Source organism: Calliphora vicina, chromosome 2 (assembly GCF_958450345.1).
Source record: "Calliphora vicina chromosome 2, idCalVici1.1, whole genome shotgun sequence".
Lineage (NCBI taxonomy): Eukaryota > Metazoa > Arthropoda > Insecta > Diptera > Calliphoridae > Calliphora > Calliphora vicina.
The window spans coordinates 73,368,085-73,389,485 of NC_088781.1; the positions used below are offsets into that span (position 1 = coordinate 73,368,085).

General features: G+C 30.2%; 2 protein-coding genes across 2 annotated transcripts in view; both read left to right on the plus strand.

The window, feature by feature from the left end:
* The window catches only part of lft (lowfat), a 50,546-nt gene extending 41,945 nt beyond the window's left edge, over positions 1–8,601 (plus strand). Inside the window, exons 3-5 of the mRNA XM_065499495.1 lie at positions 80–243; positions 306–496; positions 8,092–8,601. Of these exons, the coding sequence (XP_065355567.1) occupies positions 80–243; positions 306–496; positions 8,092–8,473 (737 nt within the window). The 3' untranslated portion in view covers positions 8,474–8,601. The remainder of the gene's footprint in view (positions 1–79; positions 244–305; positions 497–8,091) is intronic.
* A 9,689-nt stretch (positions 8,602–18,290) lies between these two features.
* LOC135950547 (uncharacterized) lies at positions 18,291–21,032 on the plus strand. The gene has a single exon (XM_065500083.1). It carries the CDS (start codon positions 18,291–18,293, stop codon positions 21,030–21,032), a length of 2,742 nt encoding a protein of 913 aa, XP_065356155.1.
* Positions 21,033–21,401: the final 369 nt, after the last annotated feature.

The window sequence follows — 21,401 nt, forward strand, 5'->3', positions numbered from 1 at the left end:
GGACGGATTCTCCATTATATGTACATATTTCACGGTAAAATACAAAATTAATTTAAAAAAATAATTTATCTATTTTCAGTAAATGTTGTTGAAGCTTTACAGGAATTCTGGCAAATAAAACTGGCACGTGGAGCTGATTTAAAAAATGGAGCTCTTGTTATATACGAATCCGTTCCCTCAAACAGTCAACCATATGTTTGTTATGTAACTTTACCAGGTGGAAGCTGTTTTGGAAGTTTTCAGGTAATATTTCTTTTGAAATTAGTTTTTTAATTTGTTAAAATGATAATAATTAAATATTATAGAATTGCCCAACAAAGGCCGAAGCTAGAAGAAGCTCCGCAAAAATTGCCTTAATGAACTCAGTATTTAATGAGCATCCTTCACGAAGAATAACCGACGAATTTATTGAAAAGGCAGTGCAAGATGCATGGACCTCATTTAAAGGAAACTTAAAGGAAAATGATGCACCTGACACTGGTATTGGAGCATTTCGGTAATAGGCACCATATAGTATTAAAATTATATTATGAGTTGATTTGCAATTACGGTTAAGAATGTGGTCTTGTGGGTGTCTCAGAAGTTGGTCTCATCAATCAAAAATTCGGTGACCGCAATTTGCGATGAAATGTACATATGTATGTATATTTTTTGAAAGATAACAATCTATAATTTTTTTCCTCCACGCGAGGACTATAAATTCAAGCTACATATTTACGGAAAAATATGCTTAGGAAAAATGGATTTCAAGTAAGTTTGTACGTTTACATAACTTTTTACTTGAATAAATGTTCCTAGCAAAAATAGTAAAATAAAAAAATCAACGCAATTTGTTTTTTTTTTCCAAATAATGACAACAAAACAAAATTTCCTTGGTTTTCATTTGTTTACTTTTTGTATTTCTGAAAATATTTTTCTCTTATTTTACTAGAAACCTATTCGAACAAAGGCTGGACCATGATTTTTACAACGTCGTTTTTCTTAATTCCCTTTTGAAGTTGCTTCTAAAATCATATTGCGTTTATACGATGAATTTTGGTTTCAATTCTTTTTAATCTTCTTTATTAAATTTCAAAATCAGGAAAAGAATAAAACGGATGAAGAAGAAAAGAAATTAGTATAAAGAGAAATCTGAAAAAAGACACGAAAAACATAAATCGAGTCTATTTGTTTACCCCCCAAGCTTCTCTACACCGCTCGCCTACAAACAAAAAGAGACGTTAAAATCATCATGTAAACGCAGTGAAAGCTAGTGTATCGGGAAAATAACAATTAATATTTTTTTTTGTGAACTGGTTTAAAGTTTATTACATATGTGTTTTAAATGATTTAATTATAATTATTTTATATTACTTTAAATTTTTTTTTAAAAGTTCTAAAATTATAAAATTTGGATGGTGTCGACAAAATTTATCTAAAATGTTCAATTACATTCATGCATTTTAATTTTAATAACTTTCTGGTTAATCGCAAATCCATTATAAAAAGACTTAAAGCTGTTGGAATGTCGCAAGGTAGTAATAAAGGAAATGCTATACACACATGTTATTGCCGATAGGGCAAAATTTTGTTCCCATGTAATATCCATTTCCCTCGAAGGGAAAATTGCTATCGTGATGTTCCCATGAACTTTTAATTCACAATAGTTACTTTTGTTCGTAACAGCAGTTTATTGTTTACAAAATTCCATCTAAAAAATTCACAACATGTAGAATTTTTCACGTGAACAAAGTTGATGAACGAAAAAAGGAAAAGGGAACATATTTCATGTGAAATATTTATTCGCGATAGGGGTGATCAGTAATTGTTACTGATTTTGTCAATACCAGGAGCTTTCTTGAAGTTTAAGTCAACACAGCTTTTTCGATCTCTCGAACTTTAAAAGTACAGCTTCTCCAAAATGGGGTACAACAGGTATAAAATCAATTATTTCATTTGACCTGTTCTGGGTAAAAACATGTTTGAAATGATTAAAAAACAGATTTCAGAATCAATCTCCACTTGAGTTGGTCAAAAGGTGTTTTAAGTCTTTTTGTGGCTCACAATAGCGCGAAATACGGTGTCAAATCACCGCATTCGAAATCGAGTACTTCGTCATCGAAATGTAGTTAACGTGGATCACTGCAATCGTTATCGAAACGTATCTACTCGAAGTTGTAATTGATTGGTAATCTCTTATCCGTTTTGTTGCAAATCAAAACAAAAAAGTAAAATAAATAAATAAAAACGTACACAGAAAAAATTAAATAGTAAAAAACTGAACAAACGTTTAGTTTTTCCGAATATTTCTTAGGTTTTTTGCACCCATTATGGCTGTAGTAGAAAACCGAATAAAACGTTCAGCTATACGTTGAACGTGCATTCAGCTTTTTACTAAATAGAGTTCAGCTTGTGCAAAAGTAAACGAGCGTTCAGGTTTTAACTATATTCGATTAATGTTCGCAATACTGAACGAGAGTTAAGTTTTATATCAGATGCGTTCAATTTCTTCATTACTGAACGTAAGCTTATTATTTTACAGCTGCGTTCAAAGAAATAAATAAAAGATTTTTTTAATATTAACAAAATGTATTCAATATATTTTACAAGCATTATTCATACATAAATGTTTACATAAACAACTATTTCTATAAACTCACCGAAACCTGCTCTTCTTGAGGAAATTCCTGCATGTCATCGACAATTACCTTAAAATTAGATGGTGTTTGTAGAAGACGTTTTCCAGGATTATATTTGTACTAAATTCAAAAACATAAACTTAAAAATAAATAATGAACAAAATTAATTACCATAAACTCACCTTTTTCAAATACACACTGTCTTGTTACACTTCTTAAAAGGCTTCTCACGAATATCTGCTCGGGGTCCAATTTGTTTAATAGATGTAGATGCCTATACTCGATTCCCGCTTCTACAATAAACAATTATATTAGTTAAATAATATGTCCAATATTCACATAAATACCTTGTAACTCCGGCAATAGAAATTAAGTTGCTCTAATAAAGCTTAATGTTAATGTATGGATGCAAGGTGCATTTAATAAGGTGCCATCGGCAGCACAGCTGATTATAGAAATAGCACGCACAAATGTCAAACTACATATATAAAAAATATCCGCCCGTACGCCCGGATATCAAACTCTATATATAAAAAATAAGTGAATTCGCCTGTATTTATTTCAATTCGCCACTGCTATCACCTTGTTAAATACGCCGTGGTATGGATGTCAGTATATTAAATATGAACCACTCACTTCAAAAATCAACACACAAATGAGATTTGGTCAAAGTTAATATTTGTTGTTTTTCTATTAGAATCACGTTATTTCTGTAGCCGTTTTAAAAAAATTTGTTCAGCGAAGAATTATTTAATTGATTTTAAAAATCTGAATAAAACGTTCAGGTCGCTAGTAAGAAAGTTTGGTTTTTAATATTACGAGCTGAACGTCGCACGTTGGGTTCAAATTGTATAAAAGTGGCGATTAATTGAAAATTAGAAATAAAGTTTTTTTAATAAATTTTGGTATAGGGTAAAAGTAGATAAAATTCTACATCACTAGCAGTAAAAATAAATCAACTAAGTTGTTTACTTTCTTTTCAGTGAGCGGTCAAAGTTAGCAAATTATTGCTTTTTTTAAAAAAAGTGAAAAAATTGGAAATTTTTACAATTCAACCGATTATTGTTAGTGTTAAATCTATTAAAAGTAAATCTTTTATAATGGAACCTTCAACATCAGTAATATATATATAGTAAAATTTTGTTTTTTTTATAAAAATTATGTGTATATATTTTTAATAATTTTTTTAAAAAAGGTCCAAAATTGGGATAATTTCCGCATTTGATGGACCACAAGTATTAAGTTAGTAATAGTTGAAATTAGTTTTATAGATTTTAGAATAGTATAGAATATCAGCTTATATTTAAGAAAGAAAAAATGTCCAGACAATGCCCGGCCATTTTTTTATTTTAATTTTTGTGTAAAAACTCTGGTTGTCATCTATTTAACAAGACCAGTAAATGATAACAACGATGAAGATAGTGATGATGAAGATTATAATAATGATGATGAAGATAATGATTATAATGAAGCTTATGATAATTGGGATATTTGTGGTGAATTTGAGAATGCAGTAGCTCGTTTCTGTATTTCTCGCATCGGAAAACTTCTCACATGAAGTGTGAAACAAAAAATTCCATAGTTTCTCGATGTGCGAGAAAAAAGTGTTTCTGTATTTGAATGCGAAAACAGACAACACAGATTCTGTTCTTATTGGAATATTTCCAATAAGAATTTTTTTTTTAAAATTTTTTTTTTAACTTTTTTTCTAAAGTGCTGTGTTTTTATGGATTTATGTTATTTATTACTAAAAAATTATAATATTCTCGTTTGTGACTTTTTTGAAAAAATTGTATTTTTATAAAATTTTGTGTAAAAAAAATTGGATTTTAAATTAAATTTATACTAATATTTATTAATTTTTTGAATTTATTATATGATTTTTTTAATAGCACATTATGTATGCTTTAATTTCCAATTTTATTCATTAATTTATCGCTTTCGATTCCAAAGTTACAGCATATATTGTGAACTAAGGACTTTTTAAAAAAAAAAACAATAATGGATTTAACGGGTTAAAATTTTTTTTTCTAATATGCTGTGTTTTTATGTATTTATAATTATACATTACTAAAAAATTATAATATACTCTTTTGTGACTTTTTTGAAAAAATTTGTAAATTTATACAATTTTGTGTAAAACAAAAATTGGATTTTAAATTAAATTTATACTAATATAAATACAAAATTAAAAAATTCAAATTATAAATTTATTGTATAATTTATAATTTGAATTTTTTAATAGCACATAAAGCATATGCTTTAATTTCCAATTCTATTCAATAATTTATCGCTTTCCATTCCAAAGTTACAGCAGAATTTGTGAACAAATGTCTTTTTTTCCAAAAAAATTTAAAAATTTAATTTTTCCAAAAAAGTTAAATTTTTTTTGGCTAAGGCCGTTAGCTTTCCAAAAACAAATTCTTAGAGAATTTATTTTTTATTTAGCAGGATCTGCATGAGCATGCTTTGATTCTGCATCAATTGTTGAAACATATTTTGCATATTCGCCATGGAACTGTTCATGGTTTGAATTAAATTCTCAATAGAGCTTTGAGAGTTAGTGTCGGGTACTGGTACACCCTCTTTTAATGCATGTACATATGAAAATAATGGGGCATTACTTCCATTGCTTCTTTTTATTTGGGTAACTGTACCCTCATTTGTCGTATTGGCATACGATTTGTTTTGATAATTATCATTTATGATACCTCTATATTGAGCAGTAGAAGCAACATTGTTTTCATTTGGATAACTGAACCCTCTTTTGTCGTATGGGCATACGATTTATTTTGATTATTGTTTTTTATGATACTTCTATATTGAGCACTAGAAGCATCAGGAAGGCTTGGAAAGTTAGAAGCCTTATATTGAGCATATAAAGGTCTTCTTGCCTTCGTAGATTCCTGTATGCGTAGGAATACTGGGTATCCCCGGTAGTGTGATTTAGACCACAGTTACTACATTTTCTTATATTATCTGTTTTTGAGTGGGGACATTCTTCACTTTTATGAATATCTCCACATCTTACACATACAGAAGGTAATTTTCAGAACTCTTGGCAATTAAGACACTGATGTGGACTTTTGCGCTTAATTGGTTTTTCTACAATTATTTTACGATTAAGAAGATATCTTAACCCGTATATCGGATGAGTGCCACCCTTTTCTTTAATTGAGAAGAGTTGAATGTAATTTCAACTCTAAAAATTGGTTGAGGAATTTTGTGCTTATTTATTATATTGTGAATTGACTTCTCTTCAAAGCCTTCAGACTCTAACGCCTTTTTTATATCATCAGTAGGCACAGAACTATCTATGCCTTTGATGACTACGGTCAAACCTTTAGTACTTTTTAGTTGATATATATAGTAGTTTCTTTTCTCGGAATCGAAATTATCTACTACTATTCTGAAATTTTTTTCCGAGTAGGAAATTCCCCTTACCTACAAGTTGGGACAATTTGTTCACCAAAATATTTGTAGAGGGTTCCCGCAAATATAGGGGAGGTGGCTTATAGTCTGTTACAGGCTTTGCGGGTGATTTTTCACTTTCTTGATTGGCTAGAATTGCGAAACGTTCTGGATTTGGTTCCAATTTTGATCTCCTAGGACTGGACCTGTTAGGAGTTTTCCCGTGTTTTTCACTATACTTTGATTATTTTTTGGTATGGCGCCAGTATTTTTCAGCATTGAACTTAATTGGTTTTCATCACCGGTTCTTATAGAGTTAATATTATCAATACTACTATTTGTGACATTGATCACAGTAGCATTACTATTTTCAGCAACCATTTGAGTTGTTGTTTGTTTTTCTATATTTTCTTTTATTTTGTCTTCTACACAATTGTTTTGTTTTGGCGCACTAGAGAGTGGAGATCTCTCATTTGTTGTTGTTCTTACACTTAAATAGTTCTTGTGATCTTTTGGATCATATGTATTTTTATTGTTGTATGGAGAGCTCACAACAATGTATGCATTTTTCCCATTGCTGCTGAGCCTCCTTTCACTTGATGGAGAGTAAAGAGAAACTCATACACAATAACACAAACACTACACTCTTTATTTAAGATTTTATTTATGTTGTTGTTTTTTTATAATACTTTTTGCTTTGGTTTTTTTTTTGTGATTGTTAATATTTGCATTAACAAAACGACAATTTATTTTTGGATGTAAAAATTAATTTTAAATATATTAGGGCAGAGGGCGGCACCTTTGAACACTTTTTGCTTTCAAGCCTCATAAAAATTTATGTTTTTGAATTATTGACGTTTTACATAATTTAACTAATATGTATGGAAATTAAATTTAGTTCAAGTCTACAAGTAACTTATTTTTAGTTCGATTTATATATTTTTTTATTTGTTTAATGGATGAAGTCATTATGTTCAAATGTGCCCCCCATACGGGGCAGCTTTGAACGGCAATTTTTATCTTGTAGCGTTTATGTACAAAAATACCTCAAACAGTTCTATTTTCTTTATATAATAAATTCGATTTATTTATGAAGAAAAACCATAAACATTAACATTTAAAAATAAAAAACAATAAATTTATTTCACTAAAGAAAATGCTCTTACAAAAAAAATAAAAAAAATTACTGCAAAAACATGGTCACCCAACTACATTCGGTCGACGACTGAAAAAACTAGCGAAAGTTGTTGACGTTGCTAGAAACCAAGGTTGCCATGTGAAAAACTTGGTTAAGGGTCGGAAAAAATTGTTAACTGATATTTTATTAACATTGTTCAAAGGTGCCCCTGTTCAAACGTGCCCCCTCTCCCCTACTAAGTATTTGATTAGCGTACATTCGCTGTTACTTATCTTTGTATATATACATTTTTTTGTATTTCTATTCTCAATGTTATTTCCTTGTGAGAGCGATTTAAATCCTATCCACTGTGACAGCTACGTATTCTCTTGTGCCAATCCAAGAAAAAAACATTCCCGGCATTATGCTTGAAATTTGCCACTGGCCGATGATGAGGTATACAAAAAAACAATTGGATCCATTTTTATTAAAAGTTTTCTGCATTTTTTCACAATTTAACAATTTATATTTAGTTTGTATTCCTTTTTTGTTTTTCTTATTGTCATATGCTTACAGCAATGTAAAAAATAATTAAATCTGCCGATATTTCAATAGCTTTTTAAGTATTTCCATGCAATATTTCAGTTTCGATTTGAGTTTGGGGGATATGTGCAATTTCTAGGCTCTTCGAAATCTTTTTTGCATATGAACTGAAGATTTTTTCATATAAGCGAATTATATTAAGACCTTTTTTCTAAATTGCCTTTTCGTCCTAATTGAGAACATGTAACTTTTTATAGACATTAGATATCTGTATGAAACTTATTTATATTTTATTTGCAATGATCCTAGGTAAGCCCGGATCAAACATTATAAAAAAAATAAAAACTTAATTGAAAAATTTAACGTACCATTTATAAATAAAATGTTTGTTTATATTTGTAGATTTATGCTAGAATCCAATAAGGGTCGTACCATGTTGGAGTTTCAGGAGCTCATGACAGTTTTTCAACTTCTTCACTGGAATGGTTCACTTAAAGCTATGCGAGAACGACAGTGCTCACGTCAGGAAGTAGTAGCTCATTATTCCAATAGAAGTCTTGACGATGATATGCGTGCCCAAATGGCATTGGATTGGATTGCTCGAGAGCAAGAGAATCCTGGCGCTCTAGGGCATGAACTAGCTCAAGCAGAACGGGAGTTAGATACAGCTAGGCTAGCGGGACGTGAATTAAGATTTCCAAAAGAAAAAAAGGACATTTTATTATTGGCCCACAATCAGTTGGGTGGAAACGTTAATATAAATAATACTGGATTGAATTGCTAAGTTGAACAACATTTACAGTACTCTACATATTTTTTTAAATCAATCAATAATGATTATACTTATAAGCTGCTGCGATAGCAAATTACAAGTTTGGACATTAAATAAACATAAAATTTCTTGATTAAAAATGTCTATGTCAATAAAATAAAGTAATTGAAATATTTTTAAATTATTCAAATGGTAAGTAAAGGGGATCACATGCGAATGTAGGTCGAAGTTCTTATAAAGCTTCAATCCGTATCAATCACAAGATGGATAACTTGGTCATCCAATCATTCAGTAACTGCTCAGGTAACAATTTTAAGACAATGAAATTCTTATTATTTTGATCGACTCTTTGTTTTTAAAAATTTGTTTTGTTTTAAAAATTTTAAATGATACCGTTTCGAATGAAAAATAAATGACATTTATAAAAATAAACTCAAACTTACCCCCATATTCATAATCAATTTTTAAATTTATTAAAGGTTTATAAAGCAAAATTTCCATACAAAATTTATTTTATAAACCTTTAATAATTATGTATAAAAATCATTAACCGCTGCCACCATATATACAGCGCCATCTTCCTTCTAGTAGCTTCATTAATTATCGTAACAATGCTAATAACTAGGTGCTACCAACATTGTTGATAGCACTGACAGACATATTTATAAACATGATGAATGTTGCAAGCAGTAGTTACAGACCTTTAAATTCAAATTGATTGTGCAATTTCAATTATTATTAAAAGTATTCGAATGACGAATATTATGTGATTAAATAAACATTTTTTTCAGTATCTTTTTTCTTTATTGAATCTTTCTTTTTAGAAATTTACAAATAAGTATTCAAATCTTAACCTAAACTAAAACTAAAGTTGTTATTGCCGCTGCAATGTCCAACATGAGTGCTCGTTAAATGATTATCTGGCCAGATCCAGTGTTTCCAATCGCCTCAGTCGTCTATGACCCTCAATAAACTTGACTCTGTTATGGTTTGTTAAATTTAAAAAAAAAATAATGAAACACGAGGAAACACTTATGCCCAGTTTTTGACTTGTTATTTAAATATGTATTTAGTTAATTTTAATTTAAAATTAAGTTGTATTTAAATACAGTTTGAGTTTTTCAGTGCTACATAATTTGTCTTATTTAAATAAGATAAAAGTATGGTAGCACTACTAAATATCAAAAATTTATCGATAGTTTTGCTTAAAACAGCTGTTCAACCAAAACAAAAATTGATACATTTTGCCCAATAAGAAATAAAAGTTTATTAAACAATAAAATTATTGGTAGGAAAATGCACAAAAGAAGCTCCGATTGCCCCGCATCGGAATTGTAGTTTTTGCAAGACGCTTTTTTTAGCAAGACGCTGTTGTTTTTTTTTTTTACTACAATAGAGTGAAAAAAAACCAAACAACAAAAGTCAGCTGTCAAAAACATATGGTAGTTTATGAAACTTAAATAGAATTTAAATGACCAACGTCGGCCATTTAAGTATCATTTAAAAAAGCACTGAGAAACTCATTTTCGCATTTAAATAGAACTTAAATATAATTCATATTTAAATACGAAGTCAAAAACTGGCTCTAATACTATGTTCTAGGGTATTCGAATTATTCGATTTTTCTCTTGTTCGAATAAAACGAATAAGAGATTTTAACTTGTTCGAATAATTCGATCACACGTTTAAAATTAATAGAATTATTCGAATAATTTAAAATTTTTTAAAAAAGTATAAAATGAAGTTTTGAGTCGGTTTTTTAATATTTTATTGTTAAAGAAAAACAAAAAATAACGTTAAAGTTAACAATTCAAGTAATGATAATGTTAAAAACATTCAAAAACAAAGGCCATCATTAAATTTTCAACAGAAATATTCTGATCAGATTAACTCCCGATCAATCTACAAAACAATTGACTAGCAAACCCTTTAGTTTCCGTTTTGGACATGATCCTGAATTCAAATAACTACAATGTAAACGTATTAAGAACTTTTTTATGTCGTTCATTAATTCGGGTTTTAAATTGAGTAACTAATTCTTTATTAAATTAATTATTCACTATTTCTAAATTCTCTATCAACGTTGCCGAATCTTTTCTTAATAAAGTGGTCTTGGGGAATTACACAATAAAGGGAACCTGTCCAAAGTTTGATATCATTGTCAGTGAACGTGGCTAATTTGAAATCAGGCATTTCATGATTGACGCATTTACAAATACGCAAAAAGTTTATTACCATGTTAGACAAATATGTTCAACGATGTTTAAAATCATATGTAAGACGATCTCCATGCTTTTCTTGCAACAAAACGATTGTTTGAAATATTTGTGTTTATCATTCGATTTATTAAATACTAGCTGACCCGGTGCGCTTCGCCACCCCAATTAGAAGAAAGAAATATTACTATCAAGTCTCACTTTGTGAATCTATTTGTAAATGTCTAATTTCATATTTCTGGGTCCATTATTATAGAAAATGCAAAATGTGTTCCTAATTTAAAATTTTTAGGTTTATTATTATAAAATATTCAAAAAGTACCAATGCAATAAGGATCACTTTTAAATTCGCATTCACTAAACCATAACCCGTCAAGTTTGAATTTTAGATTTGTATATCATTTTCTATATTATCAACTAATTTTGTTTCTATAATACTTAATATTTAATAAATTATCACAAAACCGAAACCGATCGGTTTTTAATTTTTTAAAACCGAAACCGCGGTTTTGAAATTCTTAGACTTTTTGGAAACTCTAGGTCCATTATTATAGGAAATTCCAAAAAATACCATTAGAATATATAAAAAGTTCCAAAAAGTCTCCCCCTAGAATTCTAACTCACTTAGGACCATGTATGCTTAATTTCATGTTTTTAAGTCCATTGCTATAGAAAATTAAAAAAGTACCATTAGAATAAACAAAAAGTACCATGAGGTATCCGCTTGAATTTTCAATCACTTAGGACCATATACGCTTAATTTCATATTTCTAGGTCCATTATATTATAGAAAATTCAAAAAGTACCATTAGAATATAGAAAAAGTACCAAAAAGCACCCACTTGTAGTTGCCCACCCACTCGGGTCCATATAACCTTTATTTCATGTTTCTATGTTCATTGGTGAAGAAATTACAAAAAGTACCATTTGAATAAAGAAAAAGTACCAAAAAGTCTCCCCCTAGACTTCTCACTCACTTAGGACCATATATGTTTAATTTCGTGTTTCTAAGTCCATTGTTATAGAAATTTCAAAAAAGTACCATTAGAAGAACAAAAAAAAGTACCTATAGTTCACACATTTTGGTACCTAAATATTATCTCCTAAAACTGTTTACCTGGATTTGGCCCAATATACACCTTGGTACTCGAGTTCCAAATAACACCCTGTTAGTTAATTTTTGTATGAATCCTTAATGAATTGGCTTAATAATTTCAAATATATTTTCCCGATTTTAACCCCTTTTTGGTACCTTTTTTATCCCCATTGAGGTGGTACAATTTTATTCAAATAAATTTCTGTAACGTGGTGGGAGCTCATAATAAAATATTCGTATGTCTATGTCAAATTATAGAAAAACATATTTTATGAAAAAGTACCAAAAATAAACACAATTTTTATGCCTTAAGGTTTCGAATTTCCAAAAAGTACCAAACTTATATTTTTTATTTTTTGATAAGTAAAGAATACGATTTAAAATTTGATTCTATGTTTATTGGTTTAAAAGATACATAGGGTGCCAAAAAAGTACCAAAATACAGTTTTTACCCGTTTTCTCCCCTAAAAGTTTCGAATTTCGAAAAAGTACGAAACATCTGTCAGCTTATTTTTTTAATGGAGTAACATGCAATTTTAAGTTTTTTTGTATCTTTATTAGTTTTTAAGATATAAGGTTACCGAATTTACCCGTTTTTACCCCCTAAACGTTCGAATTTCCAAAAATCCCTTCTTATCGGATCGTTTTGGGGAACTCACAGTTAAGATTTCATGATTCTAACTTCAGTCGTTTGGGCTGTGCGATGACGAATCAGTCTGTCAGTCAGTCTGTGAGTCAGTAATGTTACTCTTTTATATACATATATAGATTTTGCAACACTTACGTACGCGGTGAATAACATAATTTATATACATATATTTGAAGGTCATGGCCTTCATCTATTTCAATGTAATCATTACAAATCAAACCGTTTCAAAATCACATTCTCCGTCACATTCAACTCCACTTTAATCTAAGTTAAAATTTTGATTATTAATTGCGATTCTTCTAATATTTCGCCAGCTAAATAACAAATATTGTATTCCGTACCTTTTATTTTCATCCTAAGTTAAACATTTTGAATGATTTGTTTTTAGAATTGTAACTTCTTGCAGTAATATTTATAGAAGGAGCTATCGGAACACTCATCTACAGTGATCGAAAGTCCATTTGTCTTTAGTTATTTGGCGAATTTCAGAAACAATACAATTTTTGTGAGTCATTATTAATTATTTAAATTTAAATATTATTCGTTTTATTCGACTATTCTACATAAAATTGTTCGAATTATTCGTTATTCGAAAATGGCCATTTTTAAATTGTTCGAATAATTATTCGTAAGAAATTATAAGGGGTTATCGGAACCCTTTACAAAATAATTAATAACTTATTGGGCCATCTAAAATAGGTTACTATATTTTGATATCGAGTATGCGATTTGAGAATTTTTGCCCTCAAGTTGAATTTTACATACAAAATAGGCATTTTTTGAATGGACCTGATCCCGTCGGTATCAAAAATTATAAATGTTTTTTTTATTTAAAATATTTGGCGTAAAGTTAGCTTTTCAAAAAGTACAAATTCATTATACATCCTCATAGAAAATTTTTAGATAACTTAAAAAGAATAAAAGTACTTTTTTCCCAAAAAAATTGTGAAAAATCGCCATTTTTAGATTTTTTATATTCAAATGCATGTAACTTTGGACTTTTAAACACTTCTTTCTTTATTTGATATATAGATCTATTGTTAATCCTATAAAAGAAAAATGGATAAAATCGGAGAATATTTGGAACCGCGGTCACCAAAAAACTGGTGTAGGGTGGGTAAAAATGTTGAAAATTAAATTTTCAAATGCGAATATCTCCTAAGCTATAAGAGCTAATTGATAGCGACGAGATTTTATGTAGTGCTCGACGAGGAGATTCTAAATGTGCAATTTTTTTTTTAAATCGTAACACAAACGAAGAAATAGGATCATTTTAAAAATTGAACATACCCGCGGTGTCCTACTTTGGGAACCACTGGTCCCGCTCCTGGTGGGCTCATGAGGTCCAAAAACTTAAACTCGACTACACTTCCTCTTTGTTCATGTGAAATTTCATTCAAATCGGCGTAAGGGTTTAGAAGTTACAGATTTATTTCCCTCTTTTTTTATTCTCATACCACTGTGCGACAGCCGGTTTAATCAAATGATTATGGTTCGACCGGAGGAATTTGTGCATATACTGAACTTGATTAAAGACGATGATGTATTTAACACAAGTCCAAAAACAGCACAGCTTCCAATTGATATGCAGTTAAAAATCGTACTTTTTCTGTTAGGATCCTCAGACGATGGACTTTCAACACGCAAAGTAGCTACCCTCTTTGGAGTGGGTGACGGAGGCACAATTCAAAAGGTCACAAAGCGTGTTTTTAAAGCAATTTTAAATATGAAAGACAAATTCTTAAACTGGCCTAATGCAGAAGAAAGACAACAAATTTTGTTCGCAACTAAAGCGAAATGCCTGGTTGCGTAGGGTATATAGACGGCTCTGAAATAAAATTTCAATATGAAAAATATGAAAATGTTACTTAAGTTGTTTTGTCAAAAGTCCACAGATATATTTTTTAATAAATTTAATGTAACACAAACTGACTTAACAATTTTAAAATCCAATATTTAAATTTGTCAGTAAAAATCTATGTAATTCAGTTTGCCATTAAATAGTTTATTAAAATTTAAAATGTAGCTTTCACAATTGTGTATTGTTCTTTTGAGAGTATTTAAAACAGTGCCCAGCAGTTAAGTAGTAGTCAATGTATCCCTTAAAGACAGTAATTGTCACAAATGTCTTATCATTTGGCTGACTCCAATTTATATATTTTGGTCATTTGATACGTGTGTGCATTTAGTAGTGCAGAGAGGAGATAATTGGTTACTTTATACATCCCAAGTAATCTAGCGTGAAGACAATGTTCACTTAAGTGTATCTAAGTAATCTGGAGTGTAGTCACTTTAAAGTTTTGTGTGTAATTCGTACAAACTGGTTTTATACAAATTGTGTTGATATAATTCTCATATGTTTATTTTTATTTAAGTATAAGTATATTTTTGCTTAAGTATACTGATATTCCTTGTAATATAACGTGAAGTCAATAGTCACTTTAGTGTCTCTTAGTAACCTATGGTGAAGTCACTTCAAACTTTTTTTTGTACTACACATTGTTTTACCCACCAGAAGCGTTGACTACTTTCGATCAGCTATCGGATAATCACATTTTAATCAAAAGGGTCAATTGACACCCGCTTAGGACATGCACGTGTTAAAATAACTAGTCTAGTAGCTGATCAAGTAACCAGTTACAAAGCTAGTACGGTAACTGACGCAATGTAACCATTATGTGGAGCCAATGCGTTGCATACTTTGGACCAGATATTAGACAGTCGCATTGTAATCAAAAAGAGACAATTGACCCCCTTCCTAGGACATGCCCGTGTTAAAATGACTAGTCACGTGGTTATTGAAGTAACTAGCACCCACCCTAAATGATGGGTAAAATCACTAGGTACTGTCTCATAACCGTTAACAGTCAAATAACCGTTACCAATTAGTCTACCAGCTCACTGACGTTGTCGTATCTCTGATTAAATTACTAGTTACAATACCATGATATAAAAAAAAGGTAGTTTCATTTATAATTTTTTGACAAGAAAGGGGATTTTAGAAGTCTATATTAATCATGATAAAAATATAGAAGGTAGTTTCAATCAAAATTTTTTTTTCAAATAAGGTTTTTTGAAGTTTCCTTATTTTGTTAGCATTATAAAAAGCGTTGCCACAGTCCTGCAACTCATGTTTGTTAAATCTTAAAATAATGTTCACAAATTAGCTTTGAAATATTTGAAAATGAAAATCTTACCTTTGAACCCAATTTGATAGTAAATATTTTTTATATTTTTTTTAATATTTTTCAAATTAATGAAAATTATGTATTAATTTTTTCACAAACTTCAAAGAATATATGGGAAAATTTTTAATTAATATGGTATTACTATTTTAACGAAAACGTCAAAATCCTTAAGCATGTCAGACGTAGAATTTTAAAAAATAAAGAGAGAATGAAACTACCTTCTATTTTTCTACTATGATATTAATTGTAAATATTCAGGGAAGCGTTGCCACATTTAGAGAAAGGTTACAATACTCCGAGAAATTTTCAATGAAATATGTGTAGTATGTAACAATTCTCAATACTGTGTAATTTATCTTTAAAATAAATAAAAAACTGATTAATATAAGAAGTTTGGCTTTATATCACATAGGCCATTAAAATGAAGAGCTACCCAAAGATAATGAAAGCTTTTTCCATCAGACTTTAAAAAAACGGATGGTTTTAAATTTATCCGAGGAATACTCATTGTAACGTTGCCCCAATTGTTGCATGAAAAGGATTACGTGGTCGACTTACTTTTATAAAACTAGCCTGTGCTACAAACTTGTCACTGCAGTCTTTGCTGAAACTACGTTATGTGTTGGCTAGAGATTTACGAGAAGATTTTTATCTATAATGTGTCCCGGACAGATTAATATGTTTGCTCAATACCCACGATGCTGACCAATTGGAGTGGACTTTTAGTGTGTTTGGCTTATCTATTTAAGGTTCTAAACTTGGAATCTAAAGCCTTATTTGAAACGCAATATAGGCGCTGTCTTCAATTGTATATATACCGGAGACTTTTTGCAGTTTATTTTCGAATCTTTGGTGGAGGATAAGAAAAATTCACAACAGAGCCAGCTGATGAATGATATAGGTTTGTGTCCGCAAATAGCTGTGATATTTAGTTGCCGGTATAACCAGAATCAAGCATAAACAAAATCCTTCTGCTAAAGATAATCAGCAATTTATAACCTTGGCCAGAATTGTGTCGATGCTCAATATTTTTTTTAATACAATTGTATTATTTTATTTAAGTTTGAAGTATCTTTACTTCAATAAAAGCAAAAATGGGATTCATTTTTATGAATTCGGTAGCTTTATTTTATACATAACTTCAAGGCTGACATAAAGAGAAAATGAAACTACCTTGTATTTTTTTATATCATGTACAATACAAGAACAAGATTATTTAAATATGTTTTTATTTCATTTATTATTTTATAAATTCATTCATATAATATTGTTATTTTAACCTTTTCAAAACGTTGGTTTATTTCCTTTAAATAAACCTGATACTTTTAATTGCAAATAAAAGCCGTTTAGTAGTTTGAAAATTGTAACAATTCTTTATTTAAAATGTACAACAACAGAATTAAATAGTCGCTCAATGTTTTTATACACGTTTATAAATTCGTAGAAATACAGACACACTTTATAATGTACACGAATTCACTTGAAAATACAGCACACTTTAAGGCACTCAGTTGATGTTTATTCGAAAAGGGTCTCTGATAAACTGACTAACGACTGCCACCTTTGCTCTTTAACTGTCAAAGCTCGTACATTCTAGAGCTTTCTAATACATACGCCATCTGTGGTATACTTTCTACAATGTTCTTTAACTGAATATTCGAATTTGTAGCAGCCTGTATTTCTATTATTTATTTTATTAATTGAACATTAACATTATTTTCATTATTTCTAAATTGTCTTCATTAATTATGATTTAAACTCAATTTATTATTTACATTACCATTATAATTGTTTTATTTTCTAATTTATTAAATTCATTATATTTGTTTACTGTTTCAATTTAATATTTGTTCTATTTTATTTATGTACTGGACACCCTAACAATGTAACCATAATAATGCTATAATCAATAACCAATATTTAATGTGCATCACTAAAAGAGATTAATTATCATTTGTTCTCACTCTCATTATCATTTCCCTATTGCTTTGTTTTTGTATTCACTTATTTGTTTATGTACTAGACGACTATTGTAATTTGACTAAAACTAAGTAAGCTCATTGCACATGTTAATTTGAATCATTCCTGAACAATCATTTGAATAATAAAGACCTATTAAACTAAAAGCGGAGTTTTCTTTAAAAATAAATAAATAATCAAATAATAATTGCTCAGACACAGGAAGACCTTAAGGCTACTGTGACTAGCAAAACTGAGGACGAACACTGGCGACAACTGCCTTGTTTGAACCAGTTATAATTTACCAAAAATTTATAAAATAATACAAAACCCCTTAATAAAGTGAAACCACTTTATTACAACTGGCGCCCAACGCAAAATTCCAATAATATTGGACATATTTTTGAAAAATTAAAAATATTTTGCAAACAAATAAATAAATCTACAAAATTGATTGTTGTTGTCATCGATATTTGTTGATTGCTTATTATCTGCCAGCAGTGTTGTTGTAGAATAACGGTTTTTCTCTCCAGTTTTTGTTACATTTTCAATTCATCACAATTAAAACTCTCTTCAAAAAGTATATGCGTTGTTGTTTGCAATTTTGTTAACTCACGTTGAATTAAACATAATAACGATATTAATAGCGAAGTTAATGAGGAAGTTTGAAACTGAAATAAGGGTTTCAGAAAGGTTTTTATTAAAAATGCCAAGATTAACTATGAATTCCCAGAGTTCAATGAATAACGCTGAAATGCAAATTCCACATGCAGTTTCGACCCCTGTTGTTCCTACAAATTCTACTACGAATAGGCAAACTAGCAATGCTAATAATAGGCAAAATTCTACAGCTCCAAATGGAAACATCCCAGTACAAACTGCCAACCCCAATGCTCCTTTGAATATTAATTTGGCAGAACGCCAATTTTCTGACCTTCTAGGTTCATTAAAAGTTCGTCAAGAAATTCAAACGACATTTAGCACCTGTAGTGCTCGTTTTAATGGAGGTTGTAGTACATCAAAGGTGGAGGATTTTATTGCTACAATCTTAGTCTTCAAAGAAGCTGAACACGTTTCTGATTTAATGGCCCTAACTAGCTTACCTTTATTGCTTGAAGGTTATGCATCGTCATGGTGGCAAGGTGTTAAGCATGAGGCTAGAACTTTTGATGAAGCTATAGAGCTCCTACGCAGCGCATTTGCTCCTCCTAAACCAGATTGGAGAATATATGCGGAAATTTTTCAGGACAAACAGAAATTGTTTGAGTCCACAGACAGTTTTATTTGTCGAAAAAGATGTCTATTTGCACAACTCAAAGAAGGACTCCCAGAGAGCACCAAAATTAATATGGTTTTTTCATTACTAAACATTCAAATACGCGAAAAAATGTCTCGAGAAAGCATAGAAACTTTTCAAGATCTGCTCTCGAAAGCTCGCGATATTGAGCTGCTAAATAATGAAAATAACCCACAACATTCTAAAAAGTCGATGGACGAAAAAAACATTTCTCAGGCTAAATGTTCTTTCTGTAGAAAGAAGAACCACACTGCTGATGTCTGTTATAAACGTCTAGAGATGGAGAAAAAGAAGAAACCCGAAGAAACCAAGCTAAATTGTTATGGATGTGGCGCTTTAGGTTTTCACAGATCAAATTGCCCAACATGCAATTATAAAACGGTATTGGAAAGCCCAAAAGAAATGGATTTTCATAGCATTCAAACAAATTTAATTGGCCGTAATGTACCAACGGTAGAAATTAACGTGAATGGATTAAAAGGTGAAGCTTACCTGGATACAGCTGCCAGAACTAGCATAGCTGGACATTTTTTATATAAAAAACTTTTGGAAAAGAAAGTAAAATTCCAATCGGTCTTTGCGGAAATTACCCTAGCAGATGGAATATCTCGAAAACAAAATGTATACTCAACTATAGTTGATATCATGATTGGTAATCGCCTAAAGCGAATTCGTTTTATATGTCTACCAACGGCTAAAGATAACAGAACCTTACTCGGCATTGACTTTCTAGAGCAAGCCGGTATTGTAATGGATCTAGCCCAAAGAAATTGGCATTATAAAGATGAACCTCAGAAGATTTTCGAATTTAAGCCAAAACCATCTAAGGTTAAAGATGACGTATGTCTTAACGAAGCCAACATACATGATAACAAGCCAAGTTCATCCAATGTTAGCCATATTAATGATTTTATGTCATGGTTTGAATCCAACAACAAACAAGAATCACAAACTATACCAACCCTAAAATCAATTTATTCTCCACAAAATGATTATTCCCCAAGAGGTATTCTTAAGATATTCGAAGATGCGTTACCCCAAAATTTTGAAATGCCGAAAGAAAACGATGTCGATTTGTTCCCCCCATTGAAGAAAAAGAGGATAAATTTGGAGTCTCCACTAACAAAAGCATTTGAACTAAATGCAGTCGATTTTAATATTTCTGAAAATGAAAATTCCAATGTAAATTTAACTCAAAAAGAAAATTTAATAAAACTTTTGAAATCTTATGAATGTGTTTTTAATAATATTAGCTCACCTATTAGAGGAATTAAACATAAAATAGATACTGGAAATCACACACCCATAACTAACCCACCCTATAGAATTTCACCTGCTATGAAAGAAAAATTAAAGAAAGAATTAAATGATATGTTATCAAAAGGAATTATAGAAGAAAAGGAATCTCCATGGGCATTTCCTGTTGTTTTAATACCCAAAAAAGATAACTCAATACGTCTCTGTGTCGATTATCGTAAGCTAAATGACATAACTGTTACCGATACATACCCATTACCTAGAATGGAATATCTGCTACATGCTGCCAAAACTACGCCTTATATGTCAACAATTGATTTAAAATCAGGTTACTGGCAAATTGAAATGAACGAGGAAGATAAGTTAAAAACAGCATTTATTACTCCTTTTGGAATATATGTTTTCAATAGAATGCCTTTTGGACTCAAAAATGCTCCAGCAACATTCCAAAGAGCAATTGATAAGATAAAATCAAGCCTTCCAAATGTACTTATTTTAGTATATATAGACGATATCATTATTTGTTCTAAATATTTTACTAGTCATTTAACTGATCTAGAACTCACTTTTAATAAACTAAAAGCAATTGGTTTTCATCTAAATAAGGAAAAATGTTATTTCTGCAAACCTAAAGTTAAATACTTAGGTCATATTTTAACAAAAGATGGCATTGAAATTGATCCTGATAAGACGTCAGCCATTTTAAACCGTCAAACTCCCAAAAATCTCAAACAACTTATGTCATTTCTACAAACTTGCTCATGGTTTAGAAGATTTATACCAAATTTTGCTGAAATTTCAAAACCTCTCTCAAATTTGACCAAAAAGAATGTTGTATGGAAGTGGTCAACTAATGAAAATAAATCATTCCTGAACAATCATTTGAATAATAAAGACCTATTAAACTAAAAGCGGAGTTTTCTTTAAAAATAAATAAATAATCAAATAATAATTGCTCAGACACAGGAAGACCTTAAGGCTACTGTGACTAGCAAAACTGAGGACGAACACTGGCGACAACTGCCTTGTTTGAACCAGTTATAATTTACCAAAAATTTATAAAATAATACATAACCCCTTAATAAAGTGAAACCACTTTATTACAAATTCGAATATATGGTCACCGCAAACAGCGCACAGTGGTATGAGAATAAAAAAAGAGGGAAATAAATCTGTAACTTCTAAACCCTTACGCCGAATTCACATGCGCAAAGAGGAAGTGTAGTCGAGTTTAAGTTTTGAATTTGGACCTCATGACCCCACCAGGAGCGGGACCAG